This window comes from Thunnus albacares, chromosome 10 (genome assembly GCF_914725855.1).
Source record: "Thunnus albacares chromosome 10, fThuAlb1.1, whole genome shotgun sequence".
Taxonomy (NCBI): Eukaryota; Metazoa; Chordata; class Actinopteri; order Scombriformes; family Scombridae; genus Thunnus; species Thunnus albacares.
In genome coordinates this window covers 30,082,418-30,103,945 of record NC_058115.1, presented here as the reverse complement: position 1 = coordinate 30,103,945, position 21,528 = coordinate 30,082,418, and the positions used below count along the sequence as shown (strand labels likewise).

The 21,528-nt window shown below is 42.9% G+C and overlaps 1 protein-coding gene across 3 annotated transcripts in view; it reads right to left on the bottom strand.

Annotated features, from left to right (window-relative positions):
* The window catches only part of ppargc1b (peroxisome proliferator-activated receptor gamma, coactivator 1 beta), a 108,463-nt gene that overhangs the window by 80,254 nt on the left and 6,681 nt on the right, over positions 1 to 21,528 (bottom strand). For 2 of the 3 annotated variants that reach the window (XM_044362795.1, XM_044362794.1), the window contains exon 4: positions 20,504 to 20,675. In XM_044362795.1, coding sequence (XP_044218730.1) covers positions 20,504 to 20,584 — 81 coding nt within the window. In that variant the 5' untranslated portion in view covers positions 20,585 to 20,675. Of the gene's footprint in view, positions 1 to 20,503; positions 21,189 to 21,528 lie in introns of those variants that run through there. The other variant, XM_044362796.1, reaches the window with a different exon arrangement.

The following is a 21,528-nucleotide window of genomic DNA, read 5'->3' as shown; positions in this document are numbered from 1 at the left end:
ATACTACCCCCCCCCCATTCTCCTGTCTCCCAGATTCACTGTTTGAGATGTGTGTGTGTGTGTGTGTGTGAGAGGAGAGTTTTATGCATGTCGCACCATTAAAGTGTAAGTGTGCAAGCAACAGCTAAGGATTCAAAAGATATCTGACTTGCAGCAAACTCTCTCTAGGAAACGCACTCTTCATGAAAAGGGGGATGAATTATGGACGTGCGCACTGTCACTCTGAGAATTTGCACATTTGTGGGTGTTTGACGAGCTGTATGTGTATGTGTGTGTGTGTGTGTGTGTTTGTGTGTGTGTGTGTAGGATGTTCTTATGCAAGCGTTAGTCATCTCAGCAGACTTGACATTTCTCTCCATACAAGGGGAAACAGGCAGATTTGCTTCCAGTCAATCATCCACACGACAGAATTACAACACACAACCGCATACAGTAGTGAAGTTTCACAACAGTGCTCTGAAACAAAAAAAAAAGTAGGACTGAGACAGAACTTTTTTTTTTTTACTTTTATTCTATTAATCCATCTGTTTTAAATGATAAAATTATTTACTTCGATTACAGGCTGATTTTTTTTTGGACTGTAATTTGACTGGCGACTGCAGGAGCTCGCTCCTTCGTTGCCACTGGCAACTTCCCTGACAGCAAAGAGGCTTGTGTCACTAATCTCCCTGCAGCCACGTCTGCCTCCGTCCCTGAGATCCAGTGAAGAAACGGCTGTTTAGAAATAGACTTTTCTACATTTTTTTAACATGATTAAAAAAAAAAAAAAAAAAAGCAACATCTGACTGCAATCCTCACCGCAGATTGCATATGTCTGAATTTGCGAGCGGACTGAACACGGTGTGTACATCCACGATTTCAGATTTACACATTGCAACCTCATATCCTACTCAGTTATAGATAGAAGTGAACAGTCTCATGAAGTAGATCGGTGTCACAAATGCAGGTTATTGTGAAACTTTCTTTAATCGTTATATTGTTTTATGGAGATCTACAGTACTCTGACTACTGAAACCATCCCAGCTACACTTCCTGGAGTCCAGATATAACCCATTTAAAATACTTTGGAAACAATCAGCACTTCACAGCCACTATTAAAGAGCTGTAGACCTCCAACATGGCTGCCAGAGGGGGCATTACATCACTTAAGAGCTCTCTGTTCGGCTGTTGTACCACCTCTGCATAATAAAAAACGACTACACCTAGACGACGTTACTAAAAACAGGGCTGTATTCATTCCTGAAGTGCATCTCTGCATACGATAAAACTGAGCTCGGGTTTGCCGGATGGGATGAAAATCTGTATTGGCGGTGGTGTCTCTTCCTGTCGCACCGGTGGCCGCAATACGACCAGAGGAAACACAGAAAGCTCTAGAAAGCTTTTTTTCTCCGCTGGTTTCCGAGGTGTTCGGCTCCTCATTCAGCTGCTGGCAACGGGACTAATAAACCGGACCGAGCCTGCTATACTAAATGGGAAACACACACACACATATACACACACACACACACACACAAAGTAATCATTCAGTCTTCCTAGTAGGCGGTCCACTACATTACCAGACAATATGGCAGTAACACCACCCAAATACACATAAAAGCAACAAAAGAGAGAAGGAAGGCCTGCCTCTGACCTGAGTATCAAACAGCATTAGCCAGTGTTGCAATGATTTGCACTGCAGAGCTAATATGGGCCAACTAGTTTATCTAAATTTAAACGGAAGAGCAACTTTAACAGTTAACCTGCTCTCTTTTTTTAGTCTGATTTCCACTGCAGAGTCACACAGGACAAACTAAGATGCATCCTGGGTTTCTATCCGGAGTCAACCGGGGCTACTTTAATCATTAGAAGAGATCTAGAGAGCAATCTCAGGCTTCAATCTGGTTTAAAACGCCCGGTGATAGAGGTCTAGGTGTGTTATGATTAAATAGCTATCCAGTGCTTACTTATCCAATCCCTGCTTCCCACTAAACAGGTCCATAAAGGCCTATCCAGGGCTTACTAATTAGCCAAGTTTAAATCGCAGGAGTCATAAATGGCTACTTTTCAGCCTGGACTGACATCTACTACAGCAAAGGATTACTGATTAGTTTCCATTCAAGGACTAACCCGACTTATGTTTGATGAAAAAACTAAGTCACAGACGTCACAGGGGTCAATAAACACTTTTTACATATTTGTCCTGTTGTAACTGCTTTTTGTGACAGTGAACGCAACACGCTTCCATTCCTAGAAACGCACTTCCAAAAAAAAAAAAAAAAAAACAGAAACAGCAGGGAAATCAAAGGTCAGAGTTTTTTTTTCTCTTTCTGGAAATCATATCTCAGAGAAGTTTCGACATCTGCTTTGTCTAAAATAATACGCCGTCTCTCTCTCCCTCTCTCTCTCTCTCTCTCTCTCTGTTTCCTTACCATCTCTCTCACCCACTCTCCCTCACCTGTCTCTCTTTCCCCTCTTCCTCCCCCCCGATTGTCTTCCTCCCGAAATCACCTGCAGAGGAATCGATAAGCTATCAGACCATGAAGCCTCCCAGACACCCTTTCTCTCTCTCTCTCTCTCTCCCTCTCTCTCTCTCTCTCTCTATCTGTATTTCATGCTGTGTCAATCGGCTATCAGCCCTGCCTTCGTCTGTGTTTGTGCTCCTCATCCTATCTCTGTGTGTGTGTGTTGAAACGGAATCTGTCGTCTGCATTTGACCCGTTCTACATACTGGGAGCAGTGGGCAGCTGCAGCACGACGCCCGGGGACCGACTCTAGCTATTTTTGCCAGTGCCAGCGGTCAGGAGCACTGACCCTAACATACATGTCTTTCTGATGATGCTCAAACACTGGGAGGACATGAAAACACCAACAAAGAGTGGGACGGGTGGGATTCGAACCCGGGACCTTTTTTTGCTGTGAGGCAACAGTGCTGATGACCCTCTAGAGAGAGACAGAAAGAGAGAGCGTGCGACATCAAAGAGAATGAAAATGAATCGGACGGAGAGAAAAAGAGTGAAAAGGAATGAATACAGTAAAATGGGGAGGAAGAGAGGGGAAAAAGAGGTGGGGAGAGAGATAGCCAATGAGCTACGGGGAGATAGAGAGTGAGAGAGTAAAAGATAAGTGAAAAGAAATAAAAGAGAGAGAGAGTTGAAACGAGGTCAGGCGCCGCTGAGAAAAGCACAAAGGCGAGCAGAGCCGAGGGAGCAGCAGAGAGGTGTGTGCATGTGTGCAATAAGACAGACAGAAAAGGTGCGTCTGATGACAGGAAACAGAGGTGCGAAGGGCCGAGAGACAGACAGAGAGAGAGGCTCGAGGCTTGAGCGCACGCACACAGACCACATACGCAGTGCCGATGTGATCGACAGGCCGTCAGATTTCTGACCACAGAAGAAGTGTGTGTCTGTGTCTTACAGGAAGAAAAAAAACACTACTATCAACACTGATTGGTTAAATATCAGCCAGCGTACTAACCGACTGGCACGAGAGGAAATCAATCTTTACTGTTTAACCGCTGAAGGGATTTCAGTGCATTTTAGCAAACTTTTAACATTTGAATCTTTTCATTTTTAATCAGTGACAAACGCCGTCACCTGTGATATGATGCAGTCGGATTCATTACTTATTATAAGGCACCATGACAACAGAGGAAACTCATTATCTGCTGCCAAGTTTCCATTATGATCGTGTTAACAAAACATAGTTTTAAGGCTGCGACCAACAATTAGCATTTAGCATTTTCTCAATTAATTGATGAACTGTTTTGTCGATAAAATGAAATGAAAATAGTGAAAAATGGATGTTTAATATAAGTTGCAGCTCTACATAGTTTCAGTCAACAGCTTAGTGTCAATACTTCTGATTATTGCTGCAGCACAGTTCATATTCTCACTGGTGAAACTGACTCAAAACAAGCTTTGACACATTAAAGACAATTTGAACACAGCATCTCTGTGTTAAGTGACTGCGGTATATGAGCTGATATAAAAATGATGCATCTTGTGCAGAGTAAAAGAGGGGACCTGGAGCCTCTCTCAGCTAACGTTGTGCAAGAGCTGGACACGTCTCCGGTCTATCCCAGGGGTGATGCACTGAGACACAAAACCATCCACACTCGCAGCGACACTTAAGAGTCTCCAAGTAATCTGACATTCGGATCCTCTGACAGAGGAGAACATGCAAACTCCCCCGGACGAGCAGTTCTGGATTCAAACCCAGCACTTAGGACACACTAACCACTGCACCTCCATGCAGCCCATATGTGTTGTGTTATGACTGTCAAAGTAGGGGAGTTGTACTTTTAGTAGTTGCACAGCAAGTTTAGTAGTAGTGGCAGTAGTAGTGGTGACTAATATACAGAGTCTCCTTTTGAGTACTGACTGAAATGTGTCTGTAGTATTAAAAAAAGGCAGCAATGCGTGTTTTTCAGTTATTCTTTGATGGGATATTTCCAGATTTACATCATTGAGTTTGCACATTTCAGGCTTTATTCTATTAAGGTTTAGTTCATGTGCAGCTGCTTTACCATAAGACACAATTAAACACAGATGTCTTTGAGAATGGTGGCTTAGTTTGAGAAACAAATAGTTAAAAAAAATTTTGAGAAATACACTTAATCGCCTCCATGCTTAGACTCTCATGTCTGTATGGTAAATATGACCCAGCAGCAGCTGATTAGCTTCATTTAGCACAAAGACTGGAAAGTATTTACCAAATTGTCAAACTATGCCTTTACTCGGGGAAAAAAAACAAAAAAAAAACACCTTTTTGTAGAAACACATGGTAACATTTCTAAGAAGTAAGGTATTGTTTTGGTACCAAAAAAAGAAGTATTTGCACTCGGGTTTCAGATTTCAAGTCCCATGACTGTCAGAGGCTTTTTTCATCCGCATAAGAATGAGATTCTAGGGGGAAAATCTGAAGGGTAATATTCATTTGATGCATTTTTGCAAGCATACTGTTTCATGATGTACTGTATAGCAGCACAAATATCACCACACTGGCTTTTATAAACCCGCTCCAGAGAAACCCTGGGCGTTAATGTAGAGTAAACACATGAAGAAGAATTCCCACAGTGAGACGACAATAAAAAAATCAGAGCTGATCCGGTCTGCGGTGTTCAGATACTCAACTGTTGAGCTGTGGAGACGCTCCATTAACATTCAGTGACCAGCAGGAGGAGGAGGAGGAGGAGGAGGAGGAGGAGGAGGAGATGCACTAATAAAACACAGAGACACATACATGCCCAAACATTTACCCACGTGAATACATTCATAACTACATTTCAAAACAAACGCTTCTCACACACACAGAGACATATGAGAAATGCCTGCACATGCACACATGTGTCAACACATACAGTCACCGTTCAAGAATTTGGCTTATTACCCATACTGCATCATAGTAGTGACATTCCCCCCGCCTCGGTGAGCAAGAGGGAAACAATGAACGAGAGAAAGGTTGGAGGAGCGTGCACGCTACGCTACGGGTGTGTCAGTACTTTCTGAGTCCAATCAGCAAGACGCCACTCGTTTTTATTCTATTAACAACTGCCTACAGTGTGTGTATGTGTTTGTGTGTGTGTGTGTGTGTGTGTGTGTGTGTGTGTGTGTGTGTGTGTGTGGGGCAGTAAATATGTACATGTAAGCATTATGCACGTGTGTGTGTGTGTAGTGTGTGTAATGCCATATCAACGTAGCACTAAGCACTGTGGTCACGCAAGCCTGAGCAGCCTTTGGGAAGTAGGTCAATGAGAGAGAGAGAGAGAGAGAGAGAGAGAGAGAGAGAGAGAGAGAGAGGGAGGGAGGGAGAGAGACTAAGAGAAAGAGAGACAGAGAGAGAGAGAATCATGGTGGGATAAAAAGTGGAAGAAGAAGAAGAAATAGAAACGCACGCAAAGGCAGGAAGGAGTAAGTGACAGTGGAAAGTTACCAGTTAAGAGACAAGTAGGATGTACTGGGAACATGTACACACATGCTATATATGGCATGAATGCTAAAGTGTGTGTGTGTGTGTGTGTAGTAAATATGTGTGCGCCAGTGCGTGTTTGTGCATCCCAAAGGACAATCATGGCCTCACCCACCTCTCCCACCCGATCTGCTACATGCAGGTAGAAGCCTGCACGCATGTCTCTCACACACACACACACACACACACACACACACACACCTCTAAACTTTCCATCACTAAGCCCCGCAGAGCCAACTCCACCCTAATGTGTTTATCATTATGAATTATCAGTGAAACTACATCACCTTATCAGGAGAACATATCACAATATCAGGATTATTACATTGCGGACTCCTACAGAGAGGCAATTTATTAAGTTCTCATGAGTTATTACATTAGTCCGCGGTTACTAAGTTACCGCCGGGCTTGTAATTGATCATCTTTTTTATTTCGTAGGGCTGCAGATGGGATCGGGGTCGGCGGTTCCAGCTGTGATCGAGTGTAACGGCTATCTGAGCCTACATGGAGATGTTATGCTAATTATGAGTGAACCAGAGGTCACGCACGGGTCAAATGTGTGTGCGATGTGACAGCGCAATGTGATCTGCGCCAAAGAACCTATTTATAACACACACACACACTCCCCGCTGTAGCACACACACACACACATTAATGCACCTTTTATCGGAGGAAGCAACAACATCTAAAAATAACAACAAATGGTTTTAAAAGTGGAGTAATGGAAGAGGAGAGATGCTTAATGTGTGTAAGTGTGTTTAAGTGTGTGTGTGTGTGTGTGTGTGTTACTGCATTGAACCATATCAAATAACATTCTACTGAATGTGATAGGCTGTGTTTCTAGATAACTGCAGCTAGCTAAAGTGTTTGTGTGTTTGTGTGTTTGTGTATGAAAAGGTGCACGCTCGCACCAGTCTGTGCTTGCCTTCCCCTGGCACCTGGTTGCCACGGCTATATGCCATGCTGGCATCTGCGTGTGTGTGTGTGTGTGTGCGCGCGCGTGTGTGTCCTCTTGTCCTCATGCTCCCTTCAACCATGGAAATTTCCTTTAACCTTTTCTCTCATTTACACCAGTTGCCCTTGAGAGCCCATACACGCATGATCCAACACACACACACACACACACAGACACACACACACACACACACAGAGACAGGAGGGTGCAGTAGTCAAGGCTACAGTAGAGATAAAACAACCGTTACTGTGTTGAGACTACAAACAATTTCAAGTGTCAAACTCCTAAAACTAACGAAGCTGCTCAACAGTCACATTATGACTATTACTGCTATTACTACTACAGTACACACACACATACATATATATATATATATATATATATATATATATATATATATATATATATATATATATATATGACAGCAGTATGACAGCCTCTACTACCACCAGCACCATTAATAGTGGTAGTACTACTATTACTACAATAACTGCCACTACAACGACTGTTACTTCTACTACTGGTTTACTAACAGTGCTGGTCACCTACTACTAATAGTACTACAGTGCTGATACTACTACCACTACTACAGATACAACTGCTGCTTCTGCCATCGCTACGACAACAACTGCCACGTCTACTACTGCTATTATTACTTCTACTACTATGATGACTGCTTGTATTACCTCTGCAACTATTAGTATGAGATTATATACACTATTTCTAATAATAAAGTACCAGTGGTTCAACTAATACAGGTTCCATGATGACTGCAGCTGCTACCACTGCTGCATCATTGGTGACATTTTAGTAAGTATTACTACTGACGCTACTACAAGCACTATGAATACTTCTATGGTTGAACGGCTACTACTGCTGCCTCGTTACTCTTCCTTCAATCCCGGCAGACCGACAGTTTGGAAACTTCACAGGATGACATAACCCCACCGATTCACGGTGTAATCCCTACCCTTGTGAAGAATGAGTCGTAATCACATACAATAATCCTGTCGGACTAGTGGATTATCAGGAGGGAAAAGACACACTGGTGTATAGATTTTTTTGGTTGGCACACGACCACTTATCGCCCACCTGCGACGCCGTCCTTTCACCCCGTCACGGGAGACTTGACAACCGTTCACCTCATGCGACAACTCCAACGTCTGTCCTTTACGCTCGGCCTCGGGTGACTCCAACAACTCTTGACAACTGTCGTCACGACAGCCAGTAGCACAAACAAACCGAGCTGTATCGATGACCTTGATAACCCAACAGAGGTTAAATACCACCAGTCAATTAGAACTTAAGAAGCTTGGACGAGAGGCGACACATTTTCAAGTATCTTCAACTGAGTCCAGTTGTCCTGGATTCAACCCTACTTGGATAACCATGACCTGGATGACTGCGTGTGTGTGTGTGTGTGTGTGTGTGTGTCACATCTTCAGTCCAGCAGGCTATAGTGTTGGTGTCAGAGGAGTGATGATGTGTTTGTGCAGTTTGGGTGCTTGCCCATCCACGGTCCAGGCATCTTTACAACCCGATCTGTCTGTCAGCTAAATTGGGGCAAACCCCAGCCAAAACACTGGCCCGACGTCAAGGATAGAGAGAGAGAGACACAGAGAGAGAGAGAGAGAGGCTATGACGGAGCCCGAACCAATATCGGAGCAGCGTTTACACCTCCGGGCCCCTCGCACAACTCTCATTTATCTTTCATGTTTTATTACACTGCTTCACAAAGTTTCAACAGCAGAAAGTGTCAAAGTCTGACTTTTAAGCAGAAGCCAGCCCTACCTTTTACAGCGGTAAACAACACCGCCACCGTTATCGCCGAAGCTGTCAGATAACTTAACAGAGAATTCAATATCTTTACAATTATAACCATAAACCTCATAAAAGCCACACTTCTGCAGAATTAGTAATCGCCTGATAAAGATGCAGTTATGAAACGTCTGCGAAAGGCCGACGGACGTCAGGAATCACACTTAAAAGGATTAAATTATATTAAAAAGTATAGCTGTTTAATTCCCCTTTTAAAAAAGCAGGGACCGCTGCTGTTATATGTCCTGCAACGCTCCGCATTTCCCCGACGTCAAATCCCACCCGCTTCCATTATCTCTTAAACGCCACTTCTAGTACAGATGCGGCACGACGGCGAACATCCGGCTCTTTGTGACGTGTCACAACGGTAACAGCATCCCTTCTCGTCTCATTCCGCCTCTAATCTCATCAGATTTTTAGAAAAGACAGAGAGAGACACACAGCCCTCGGTACACCTCTTTCCGCTTTTAAAAATAAGACATTTCCCCGGTGGCTGCCCTCATGATAAATCAGGTAACGACGGAGGAAGAGAGCTTTAAAGAAATAGGGCAGGCAGCTAGCTCGGCGACCGCTGGGCCTTCCACACGCTTCCCTACAAAAGCACCGAGCTGCTGGGTGAGATTGGATTCCCTCTCCTTCAACCCCTTTCCTATCTCCCCCCCCCCCCCAGGTGTTGTACAAAACAGTGGTGTGTGTGTGTGTGTGTGTGTGTGTGTAAATGTGAGGGGAGTGACAAACAGCCTCACACTCGTGTTGACACTATCAATATAGCAACAGGGTCCCTGTGATGAATACAAATTTGCCAGCAAAGGTTAGGTAAGGACACATGTGCACAAACACACACACACACACACACACATCACGCGTGCCGGGATGAAACGAGGAAAATGACGGAAGACGTGAGGAGGAATTCAGATTAGAGATACACGCATGAATCATTTATCTAGAGGAGCACGTGAAATATACACTGTACGCGCACACTCGTTTATTCTTCTGTGCAGGTACAGAGACGAATCACAACACAAGGCCACTTTATCGACCCTCTGGAGCAAAAACTCAAGATAATACATCAAGTCAATATGTTGATTTTTAAAGCAAAGACAACCTGGATAGTGATATTTACCCATGTTGAGGTAAAAAAGAAGGGCCGCAAAGCGCTGACCGATTAACACGGTCAAGGGCCTCCGGTGCAATAATTTGCTTTTGGGCCTCGATTGGTTCCCATAATCCCTCTTCTGTGCTTTGTTTATGCACCTTGTTGCTTCCGATATCTCTTAAAAGTACAGACAACCAGAAGTCAACAAGTGTGAGTCAGTTCGTTTGTGGTAATTTGATTAATCGCAGGTTTATTTAGGAGACGCTCCCCCCTTGAGCTCAATATAAACTAAACTAATAAAGGTGTCAAGATTTTGACACAAGACAAGGCCACAGGAAAAGGTAATAAGGTACGTTTACTCTGTCAGTGGTGGTACAGCCATGAATGTATTCATATTCAATCAAATTAGAGCTGCTACTAAGAATCTGTATCAATTGATATGATGATTATTATTCTGAGGCCCCTCAGTGAGGTCTTCATGTCCAACCAACATCACAAAAACTAAAGATTTTCAATTTATAATCTTATAAGATAAAGAAAAGCAACAAATCCTCGTATTGGAGATGTTGGAACCAGAGAATGTTTGGCTTGATAAAAGACTTGAGTGATAAATCAATTATGAAAAGTAGTCGCTGATTAATTGCCTGTTGATCAACTGATTGTTTCAGCGTTAAGTCTAATTACCAAAAAAGCAGCTGAACTTTTAGGAGCCCTGGAGGTCTGAGGTCTCGGGGCAGGAGCTAATAATCCATCTTTACTGCAGAAAGGTATTATGGGTAAGTTCTAGCCCAATAGCAGCAAGCACGGCCGTTTTAACCGACTGACATGAGCAAGATGTTGAATCCGCAAAAGGTTAAAAAGGTATTTAAATGATGATTTAACAATAAAAAACTAAAAAATATGAATCCTGAGTGGTCTGCCGAGTGTCCGAGTGCGGCGTAAAGATAAGAACCCATAAAAAAAAAAAAAAAAAAGAAGAAGGAAAGAGGGAGCAGAATATGATGAGAGATGGTAACAGTGAATCACAGCCCTGACTGTAAAGTATATAATCTGTATTAAAACTATAGCCTGAAGAGAGAGAGAGAGAGAGAGAGAGAGAGATGACATGGGGGGGAAGAAATTTACATCTTCACATCCCACTCTGGGTTGAGTCACAGCAAAAAAAAAAAAAAAAACGGCAACAACCTGGAACACGGCGACCAACCGAATAGATTTTCATATAAATTGAGACGGCAAAAGGCAGATGATGAATACCTAATAAGACTCTCTTGCTCGCTGGTGTCTCTTTTTTTTTTCACCTCCTCTTCCTTCTTCCTACAATAATCGGTATCTCTCTGCTTCTTACACGCGATGAAGCCGTTGTGCGTGTTGGACACTTTGCACGGTTCAGTGCTGCTCCACCTCGGGGGGGGGGGGGAGAGAATAACTGTTTGGAAAAATCCTACAGTGTGCATGCAAGACAGATGCAAACTGGATTTAGAGATCTGCAGCCTCACCCTGTCTATAAAGACCTGTCCTGTCCATCTCCCAATCTGAGAGTAGTTTCCTCTGCTGCCATCGTGACCTTAGACCCTTCCTGCTCCCTTGTGCTGGAGCCATTTATGCATTTATTCCACTCTGGAGGCTTAATACTTCAATACAACTAAAACTACAGCATTTTAAGGTCAAAATCACTCAAAATTAGGGACGTTCTGTGATGGAAACCTGGCAACAGAATAACACAATCCAATCTTGGTAGGTTCAAACTGCTAAAGAGAGGCAGAAGCAAATCTCATGTGAAGCCTGATAGCGCCTCGCGGGTGGAAACCAATCTAATGAAGAAGGATTGTGTTTGGCCTTAAACCACATTGGCCAGTAAGCCTTTGCTAGCCCCAGTTATCCCGCGTTGGAAACCAGGCTAAAGGCCTTCATGTCTTCTGTAGGAGAGACCAAAGAAGAAGAAACATAATTAAAAAGAGATCATGTAAATGACGAATTATCACAACGGGAATCAACGGATGATTTGTAGCAATATTACTGTCCTACAACCGCTAGCGAGCGCTTAATGAACGTGGACGGTATCTTTAGTCACCATCTCTCCTGTGTGGAACTGTGAGCAGCACAGTTATTCATATTAGAATTTGCAATTTGGATTCATATCTCCGCGCGATCTCAATGAAATTGATTCTGCTATCTTTGCATACGGGAGATCTACCGCAGCCAATCAAGCGCTTCTAATTGACAATACTGCGTTACACCGAGCGACAAACTGTACACAAGCAGTGTGGATACAGTGTTAGTCAGTGGTCGTGTCTATAATGTGAATTCCTGGATATTAAATGCTCATCTGCAATTTTCTGTAGTGGTCCCAGTAATATTTGTTGTTAAAGTGTATTAAAGTAGCATCACATGACGTGGTTAAGCTACATCTGAGTAAAAAAAAGGTTATAAATGTAGTTGCAAGAGCGATACTTTCATATCTGGGGATGTTTGATTTGAAAGAGAACTTATTTGAATTCTAATTATAACTATTCTAATGATCTGTTAACTCCCCCCCTGCTCGTTCACCCTGCATCGAGTGTTTGTGTTGATGGTTATTCGGGGTGCTTTAACTGCGCCCACACGCCTCTGAGCGCCTTTTTTTCCCCCCGCCTCTTTCTCGGTGGATGATCACAGAGGCTGCGGTGGAAATTAAAGTTTTGAAAGTGTTTCGGTTGCAAATTCAGGAGGCTTATCTACGTCCTGGTTACTGCGGTTACAGTCAAATCGAGCGCACCTGCAGAGCGGCCACCCAGCACTACCCCACACACACACACACACCGGGCCGGCCGACCAATGGTGTAACTTCATCACTCACTCCAGTCCATCCCAAAAACTCAAGTAAACATCTGTAGACATAAATGCATCCACGTTTGCTTTGCCATTTAGCTTCAAGTTTACACAACTACATTCTGTTTCAGATGATGATGAAGCTGATAAAGCCACAAAAACTACCAGAAACCCTTTTCAACTGACCGCACTAACATGCATGACAGCAGACTTAAACATCAACACCCCGAAAAAACATCAAAGAGATTCCAGAGGTGCTATTTTTATGAAAATGTTTTCCCTGAACATCATGAGTGATAATTGTAATGTCATATCTGATTTAGATAATCATAATTCTTATTTTAGAGTGTGTGTGTGTGTGTGTGTGTGTGTGTGTGTGTGTGTGTGTGTGTGTGTTGAGTGATGCCAAGCAGGCCTGACTGAGCAGCTGACGAATCACCACATGATTAATTATTGAGAGACCCCTCACCTGCCTCTGCTAGCATGCTAGCTGGCAACATGTGACACACACAGAAACATGCGTGCACACATGTGCACTTTATGATCTTTGCTTACAGGCGCACATGGGAAGGGAGGGAGGGAGGGGAGGGGAGGGGGGGGAGCAGCATCTGAGCCGGATGCCTGATGAATCCCAGAAGGATTTGGGAGGAAGCATCCATATTCCCAGCGCCCGTTCTGACGCATACACACATGAATGAGGATCAACCGCACATAAACATACACATTTACAGTTAACTTAGACATACATGTGCACATAGAAATTCACTATAGTGAACAAGCAGGCTGCCACAGTGTTGGGTTAGGAAACATGAGCCAGACTAAAGTCAATTTTAGCGGCGATCGCAGAGCGAAGCCGTATCCGTTTCATCGATTTAACGCTTTGCCATTCAGAAAATGCAATGACAACTCGCTGTAAATCTAACACAGCCCATAGACCATGTGGAGGAGTGTATCTCCAAAATAATCCTCACTACACTTCCCTATCTTCCTCGGTTTATGGTCAAGGGAACACTTTGTTCTATCTATTGACACAATGCCTTCACACTCTGACCTTTGACCTGCTCACTACTGGCTGCAGTATAGGTCATCTAAGATATTCTCACTGTGATTTACTCATCATAGCAGCGTGAATATCCATGAAATATGATATAAAAAATTCTAATTGTGACCTAAAACTATGTGTGCATTTATAGACATGCAGCATATGTGTATCTGCATATAATGCTCATGAGCTTGAGTGTGTGTGTTTGTGTGTTTGTGTGTCCAGTAAAGAGACAGAAGGGACAGGTGAGTCACTGTAGGGTTGCAAGCTGAGCACATTGCACTGCAGCAGTGCACATCACGACTCAGACACACAGAGAGAGAGAGAGAGGGAGAGAGAGAGGGGTGGGGGGGGGTTGGAAGAAGGATAATGACACAGGACTGGGGACAAAACAGGGAATTAGAGACAAAAACCTTAAAAAGGAAACACATGGCAGTCACAGTAAAAAAACAAAAAATAAAAAATCAGCGGACAGAGAGGAGGGCAGATAAGACGCAGGCGAAGAGAGTCTGTCTCTCTCTCTCTCTCTCTCTCTCTCTCTCATCGCCGGCACGACGTAAATCCCAGTCACTGCGAATAACACCTGTATCCATCACCCCCGGGTGGAACTTCAAAGCCTTGTTATTTATATACCTGTCTGTCTGTCTGCCTACCTGACTGTCTGGTCTGGATCCTTTACTCCTTGTTACTGTCTAATTTCAAATCGGATTTATTGGCTTACAGCGGGAACGTAAGATGAAGATCCTTACCTGTTTGCAAACTAAGTATAGATTCATTCCAACAGTCATTTATATGCCAAAGTGAGTAATTACACTTCTGATGGGAGTACAGTATGTGTTTGTTTTCCCTCCATAAACCAGCCTGGTTTCTGCACAAGTTTAAAATAGTTATCCACCTATTCTCGCTGTGTTTTTTGTCTCCATCTTTGGCGATCGTTACTCCGATGATCCCACAAATCACTTGTCAACCGAAAAGTATGTACAAAACTGTGACATCATGGTCTCTTTTTTCTAAATATATATATATGTGTTTCTTTATTCCTGCTCATCCCTACTCCCCAGACAGACATAAGCAGCCAGACAGCGAGTGATTTGCGACTAGAACAAGGCTAATTATACCACAGAGAGCAGAAAAACATTGATTTATTTAGATGTAAATTATGCTAAAATTACGACTTTAGCGGCAAAAGGTTACATTGAATGATGGATGGCTGGGAAAATAAATGTAAATTGATAAAAATGTGCTTGTTTGCCCCCCGCTGAGCTGACAGGTATCAAGCTAAATGTGGTCAGTGAGGGACTTCCGGTCTGAAATAGGATAGGATCACCTTATAGAAAAGAGATGGCCGGCTGCTGCGTAGGAGTTCATGGTTAGAGGATAAAGTGCTGACTGACAGTATGAGCAGCAGCAGCACGCTAATGGCTTTCAGCTTTATTAAGTTTTCCATTTGCAACGTGTAGGCATCGTCTCAGAGATGCGGTTAATGTTTTAAATACTGTTGAAACACAAAACAAGAGTTGAGTTTTACCTCGATTAGTCCCAAATTACATGTTGAGGAAACATGGAAGCCTTCAGTAATTGGTTGATATTTGGGACCAATTGGTTTTTTTAAAAGTATTTCCAAAGTTTTTCCTCCGACTCATAACTCCTCACTGTCCCAGGCTGGGACTGTTCTCTACTATGTGTTTTTTTTGGTCACACGCTTCCAATTAAGTGTTAATTGAAGTTACAGTTGAGAGTAAGTAAGAACAGGAAGTAACCTCTACGTGTCACATGACACACAGAGGCTTTAAATCCCAGAGTCCATCAGCCATTTGGACTTTTTTTTTTTTTTAGATGCTGGCTAATGTTTGACAATAGAATAGTATAGTCCGGCGCCAGAGGAAAGTAATTGGCAGGGCATTAAGTTTTTATGACTGTCATCATGACTCGACTAACGTTCGCCGGTCCAACCTACACAAACATCCACTACAAATTAATTTGAATACAATAACGGATCAACAATCGCTCATGACTGCAGGGTTTGAGCCCCGGTGAGCTTGTGCATTAAAACAGCGTTGATGTTGATTTCTCCTGGTAGGGCTGCTCGTTTATGGCAAAAATCATAATCACTATTATTCTGGTCAATACTGAGATCACGATTATTTAATACGATTAATCATTGACTTTGTGTTGTGTGAAGAGTGATCAATCATCATGGTGAACGAGAGGTTTGACAGAAGTCATTGACTTTTATTATCCTGCGGTGTGTTTACATGCACCTGAGTAATCTGGTTACAGTCGGTTTTCACCAGAAAGCTGATTCCTTCACTGTTACTCTCCTTTCTGTAAATCAGAGTACGGGATTGGAGATCCACAGGTAGATTTGACTTCCTGGAGAACATCCATTTCTCCACCATGTAAACGCGTAACCAGGCTTCTAATCAGCTTTTTTTTTTTGCAAGTAAGCATTTTCACCATAACAGTCCGCAGATAGAGAAAGTACGGTGCAGAGCGGCTGGATGTTAAAGACCAAGATCATTACATGGAGAAAATAATAGCATCCAAAGTCTGACTGAAGATAACTCGGATGGACACGGAAACTTTTATGATCCCTGAGGGGGGAAAAGTAGGCCGACTATTTTTACCTCCCAGCTTGACCCTGTAGTCCTGAACACATCTTCAAAACTAAAAAAAAAAAAAACAAAAAAAAAGAAAGAAAAAGAAATCACATGTGATTTTAAACCACATGTACCGTTTTGATGTTTTGACCACATTGTATTTTGATCTCAGAGGTTAACAGATTCCAGATTTTCGTACTGGAAACCAACACGTGTGTTTTGCATTTTCATGTGACCATTTTTTTTTTTTTTTTTTTGACACGGTTGCTTGAACAGCAGAGGAAACTAACTAACAAGCTAATATTTTACCAGCGTGAGCTTGGTGTCTGGTTGTGTCCTGTTACAGCAGGATGTGGAGACTGACGTTAAGTCGACCTGATCTTCCAGAGTCAATCCCCCTGGATGGACCCGGACCAGCCGTCAACACCCGGTCAATGATTAGCACTGAAATAGGTCTGACTGCACTCTTTAACTACCTTTCAACACTTTGTACGGTTGTTTGGTTGGATACAGCAAAGTTTCATCTCTTTTATATTCACATTGAAGCTTCATAATGTTTCATGGAGGGATTTCAGGTGACGCAGCTCCTCGTTAGGAAGCATATTTCTTAATATATGAATTGACTGTTTTAAAAGAATGACAAATGGCTTTCTGCTGCCTGAGAAATTGATCGATCATTTCACCGACGATGCATCTGATTGGTTGTATGTTTCCATAGGAGCAGCTTGTGTAAGCTTATGCTTATGTTGACCTACATCACAGCAGTCTCACAATTAGATATATTAGGCAGATTGCAAGATTTACTGCACAAATACAAACCCTTTATGAGATTTGAATTTGATTTGAGTCGATTTGATTGGAAATCTGGTAGCATACTGGCTTCAACTTTCAAATTTTAAATGTTTTTCACTTAATTTGAATAAATTACAAACTGTCTCCGACGCACAGAAGAAGACAAAGAAGACAGAGATAGATGAACAGCGTGTATAAGCGAGAAACAGGAAGAGAGGCAGAAGGAGAGAAATTACAGTAAGCATGTACGCTGAATGTTAAAGGAGTGAGCGAGAGAGGACTGTATGACAGAGAGAGAGAGAGAGAGAGAGAGAGAGAGGAGGAAGGAGTCACATGTTAGGAGGAGGAGGAGGAGGAGGCGGAGGGAGGGAGGGAGTGACTGCCTGTCACTCGTCTACGTTACGGGTAACGCCTCCCTCTCTCCCTCCCTCCCTCCCTCCTCCACTACAACTCACATGACTGCAGCAGCCCTGTTCTGTAACTCCAGTCACGAGGATAGAGTAGTAATACAATAACCAGCCGGCAGGGGCGAGCGACATAGAGACACAGTGTGAGAGAGAGAGAGAGAGAGAGAAAGCCACCAGCAAGCCCTAATAGCCCTGAGTAAATATTAACATATTAATGCTGCGTTTGTAAAGTAGATTATCTTATCGTTCTACACATGAAGAAAGGACTTGTACGGTGATACAATGTGCAACTACATTTTTTTTTTTCCTTTTCTTTACGCCCAAGTTGCAATCTATCTTTCACCCTTCGTGTCACTCAAGGACTTTTGAGAATAACAAGCCTGAGAAAGAAAATACAGCCGGTGGAAATATGTGCATGTTACTACAGGAATGCAACCAGTTTACATTGATGATGTCTATTCTGTGTGAAATATTCACACCCCAGACTGTTGTTGTTGTTTTTTTTTTTTTTTTTATTTCTGCACCATCCCATCAAACAAAAGTATACTAGATGTCTTTTGCATGATTTTATACACATTTCCAATTTGAAATCTTTGGAAGCTTTGACATCTCCACTAGAGTTGAAAAATTCTGTGTTTGAATGATGTATGTTTGCATGACATGAGTTTGTTATGATGGACACACTAATGGGGCCACTGCTTGTTAAGAGCTCATAGCAAATTTTGTCAAAATGATTCTTTTGAGCGCTGATATATTCTAATGATATAAGGCTAATGGGAATATTAATTTCACAACATCTCTGGTGATCAACACTGAGAATCATTTGCATATTTTGCCATTTTACCATATTAGATTAATGAGATCACTGTAATGCCTCAATATAATATAATACAGACATATATCAAGTCTGTATAGACATACTAAAGTCTATACTGATAAAATAATGTATGATTCTGGCATTGTGTACATTTAATAGGCATGTATGTGGGTATATTATACTCGAGTGATGTCATAAGACATGATAGGATATTGGTGTATGTATGCTGCATGTACTGTATGTTCATGATCTACTATAATATATCATTTGAAGGCATCATTGAAGTGTTTTGGTGTTGGGGGGGGGGGGGGGGGGGGGGGGCAGGACACATCTGTCTGTGTGTGTGTTCTGTGGAAGCACATGTCACTGCTGCATGTTATAAATAGCCCGCAGTCTCTCTGAATCCCACCACACACTGAATTAACCTGCTTAAGCTGCCAATCAGCTGTGACAGCACACACACACCCCCCACCACCAACCCCCCCCGCCCCCCCCACCAATCCTCACCCCCCCTCCTCTCCTTAACCCCACCAACACATCCTCCGCTGACCGTGCAATCACAGCAATAACAATCAACACGACGCAATCTTATGTCATACTGTGACGCAGTAAACACCGGGGGTCCTGTATCCTAATAACATACCGTGTTATGGGTTTACGTGCACGTGTGTGTTATTCGGATGCGCGAGCGTCCAGTCAGGTAGGAGATGCAGATGAGAACCGATATCCTCCGCTCTGTCCGGTGAGAATTAGATTTTTTCCACCAGACTCGGTACGGAAATCACCCGATTTATTGTTTCCTTCCACGTAGGCAACAAGGCAAACATCATATCACAAAGCTGAAGAGCTGCTGCTCATAAACACTTTCTCCTGGACAAATCGGCACACATATGAAGCACGAAGCATCACTTAATTTCTACGAAATTTCAATTTCTATAATTGGCAAACACCACTCGCTACCGCCCTCCGCGGGGTGTTTTGGTAGGAGATTATTCTGGGATTAACAGGAGAACCTGTTATAAAAGTTTACATATTATTTTAATTACAGCTGCTTTGATTGTTGATTGTACGCCGAATTCAATTGGAGATGTTATAAATTAAATTAAAATAGTAAAATGCTTCAGGTGTTAGGCGTGATTCCCAATAAGAGAGAAATCCCTGAATTGCAGATATTTCTAAGCGCAGTTTGGTGTCTCGACGCTTCCTAACAGTGTGAACTAGTGAATCGTTTTGTAACCGTTACCAAACGATTACGCAAACGCATTATGAAAACGTAACATCGCCACCAACTTTCCCTGATGACCGAAACCCACTGTCTGTTGTCTGTCTCACCACTTTGCGGGACATCGTCTGATAAACTGACCGCTGTGGGTAAATTACAGGTAGGCCTATCATCGGAGGGGAGTTGCACAACTTCGAAGCAGCGCACCGAGCAGCCTGCAGATCCAGAGATCCAGAGATCCCCCGGTTAAGCTCACGGTGCTGTGGCAAGCAGCTTATAATGGAGTGGATAAATAACATTACACAGCGCTGATGTACTGCCGTGCTTCCACAAAACAGACGCTTTATTAAAACATCTGCAACACGCTGTGTGCAGAAATACAAAAACAACAATATCCAACCAGCCGAGTAAAAAGCATCAACAAAAAGACACTCGAGTATGTCTTTTCTCTGAACAAAATTTGAAGCCAATCAGTCCTGCAGCCAGAGGATTAATATCATAATGTCATAATATCATAATAGTCCTCAGGCTAAGTCCATGCGTTCGGGGGCGCACCACGTGTCCAAGTCTCCGGCACTGAAATTAAAACTTCCCTCAAGAATGCGTCAAAAAGTTTCCAAAGCGCCCCTCTGCATACCAAATAATCCTCCCCAAGCTGCAACACACCGGCAGGTCTCCGCTTCATGAACCAACACAAAATCATTTATTCGTTTTAATCCGTTAAATTCCCTTTTTTTTCCCATGGCCGATGACATTTCCTCCACAAAAACACGTGAAAGCCAGGCGTCAAGACATAGTAGGCATTCACACACACACACACACACACAAGCACACAGACCGAGACGCCGGGTCGCAGTGTGCCGGGGAGATGCTGCTGACAAGCCGGGAGAAAGGCTCGCATCAACCGGGCATAGCATGCGCCACGGCCGGCGACGTGCAAAGATGCACCCCGGCCTGGAAAGCCCAAAGTCCCGTGTATCCAAAGAGGCCGGGATCTTACCTGGCTGCCGGAGTTTTCTGTCAGGTAATTGAAGACAAAGGACGAGAGTTCCTCATCTAATAGTGGAGCGCAGTCCGCCATCTTCTAGTGAATGAGGAGCCGTGGAGTCAGAGAGCGGAGTATAGGAGGAGGAGGAGGAGCAGTGGGGTAAAGCCGCCTGCAGAGGGCGCATCTGTTTACACACAAAAACACACCAAGATATTAAAGACATGCGGTTCTCTAAAGTGGGGTCTGGGGACCTCCAGGGGTCAATGCAGTTGCTTAAGGGGGTCCTACAATAAAAACAGGATTCATTTTTATTTAATTTATCTGACATTATTACCAATAGAGAATTTTATATTGCAAAAAAATCTATTGTAGTTGTTAATTTTAATGTCAAATACATAAATATTTAGAATTTACAGGTAAAAAAATGATTTCTAATGACGCCTGGCTTTCACGTGTTGTATGATGTGTTTATGATGATATATTATTCTGTTCTTTGGCCACATTTTACTGTTTGAATTAAGAGACATTTAAGAATGTAAACCATAGTGCAGCTATTGATTATAATAGCCTCCAGCTCATACCACTGTTACTGTTTACATACGTCTCCCTCCATTTGTCCTGGAAGAACAACTACCATTTCTTGTTCTGTCCCACAAAGCAATTTGTAGTCTGAAAGGTTGTGATTTTCCCCGACAGTATGTACAGACTACTGATTGTTCCACATTAATGCAATACTGTGTTAAATGTGATTAAACTCCATGTTTAGCTCCTAAAATCAAGAATTCAGCATTTGTGCTCATTATCAAAGCCGGAAACAAGTAAGCTAACCCAAAACAAAGCAACCCCAGTCATTATCACACAAACACACACAAAATCCAAAGGGCCCGATCACTCAGGACCTTCGCTCAGGTTTGCTTGAAGACTCTATCTGCACTTTCTCTGCCTTTTATTTTAAGAAACCAGCACTGACAAAGTGTTTGCAGAATCCCGCTGCTGTTGCTGGGCAACTGCAAAACCAACTTCTGTCAGTCATGTAG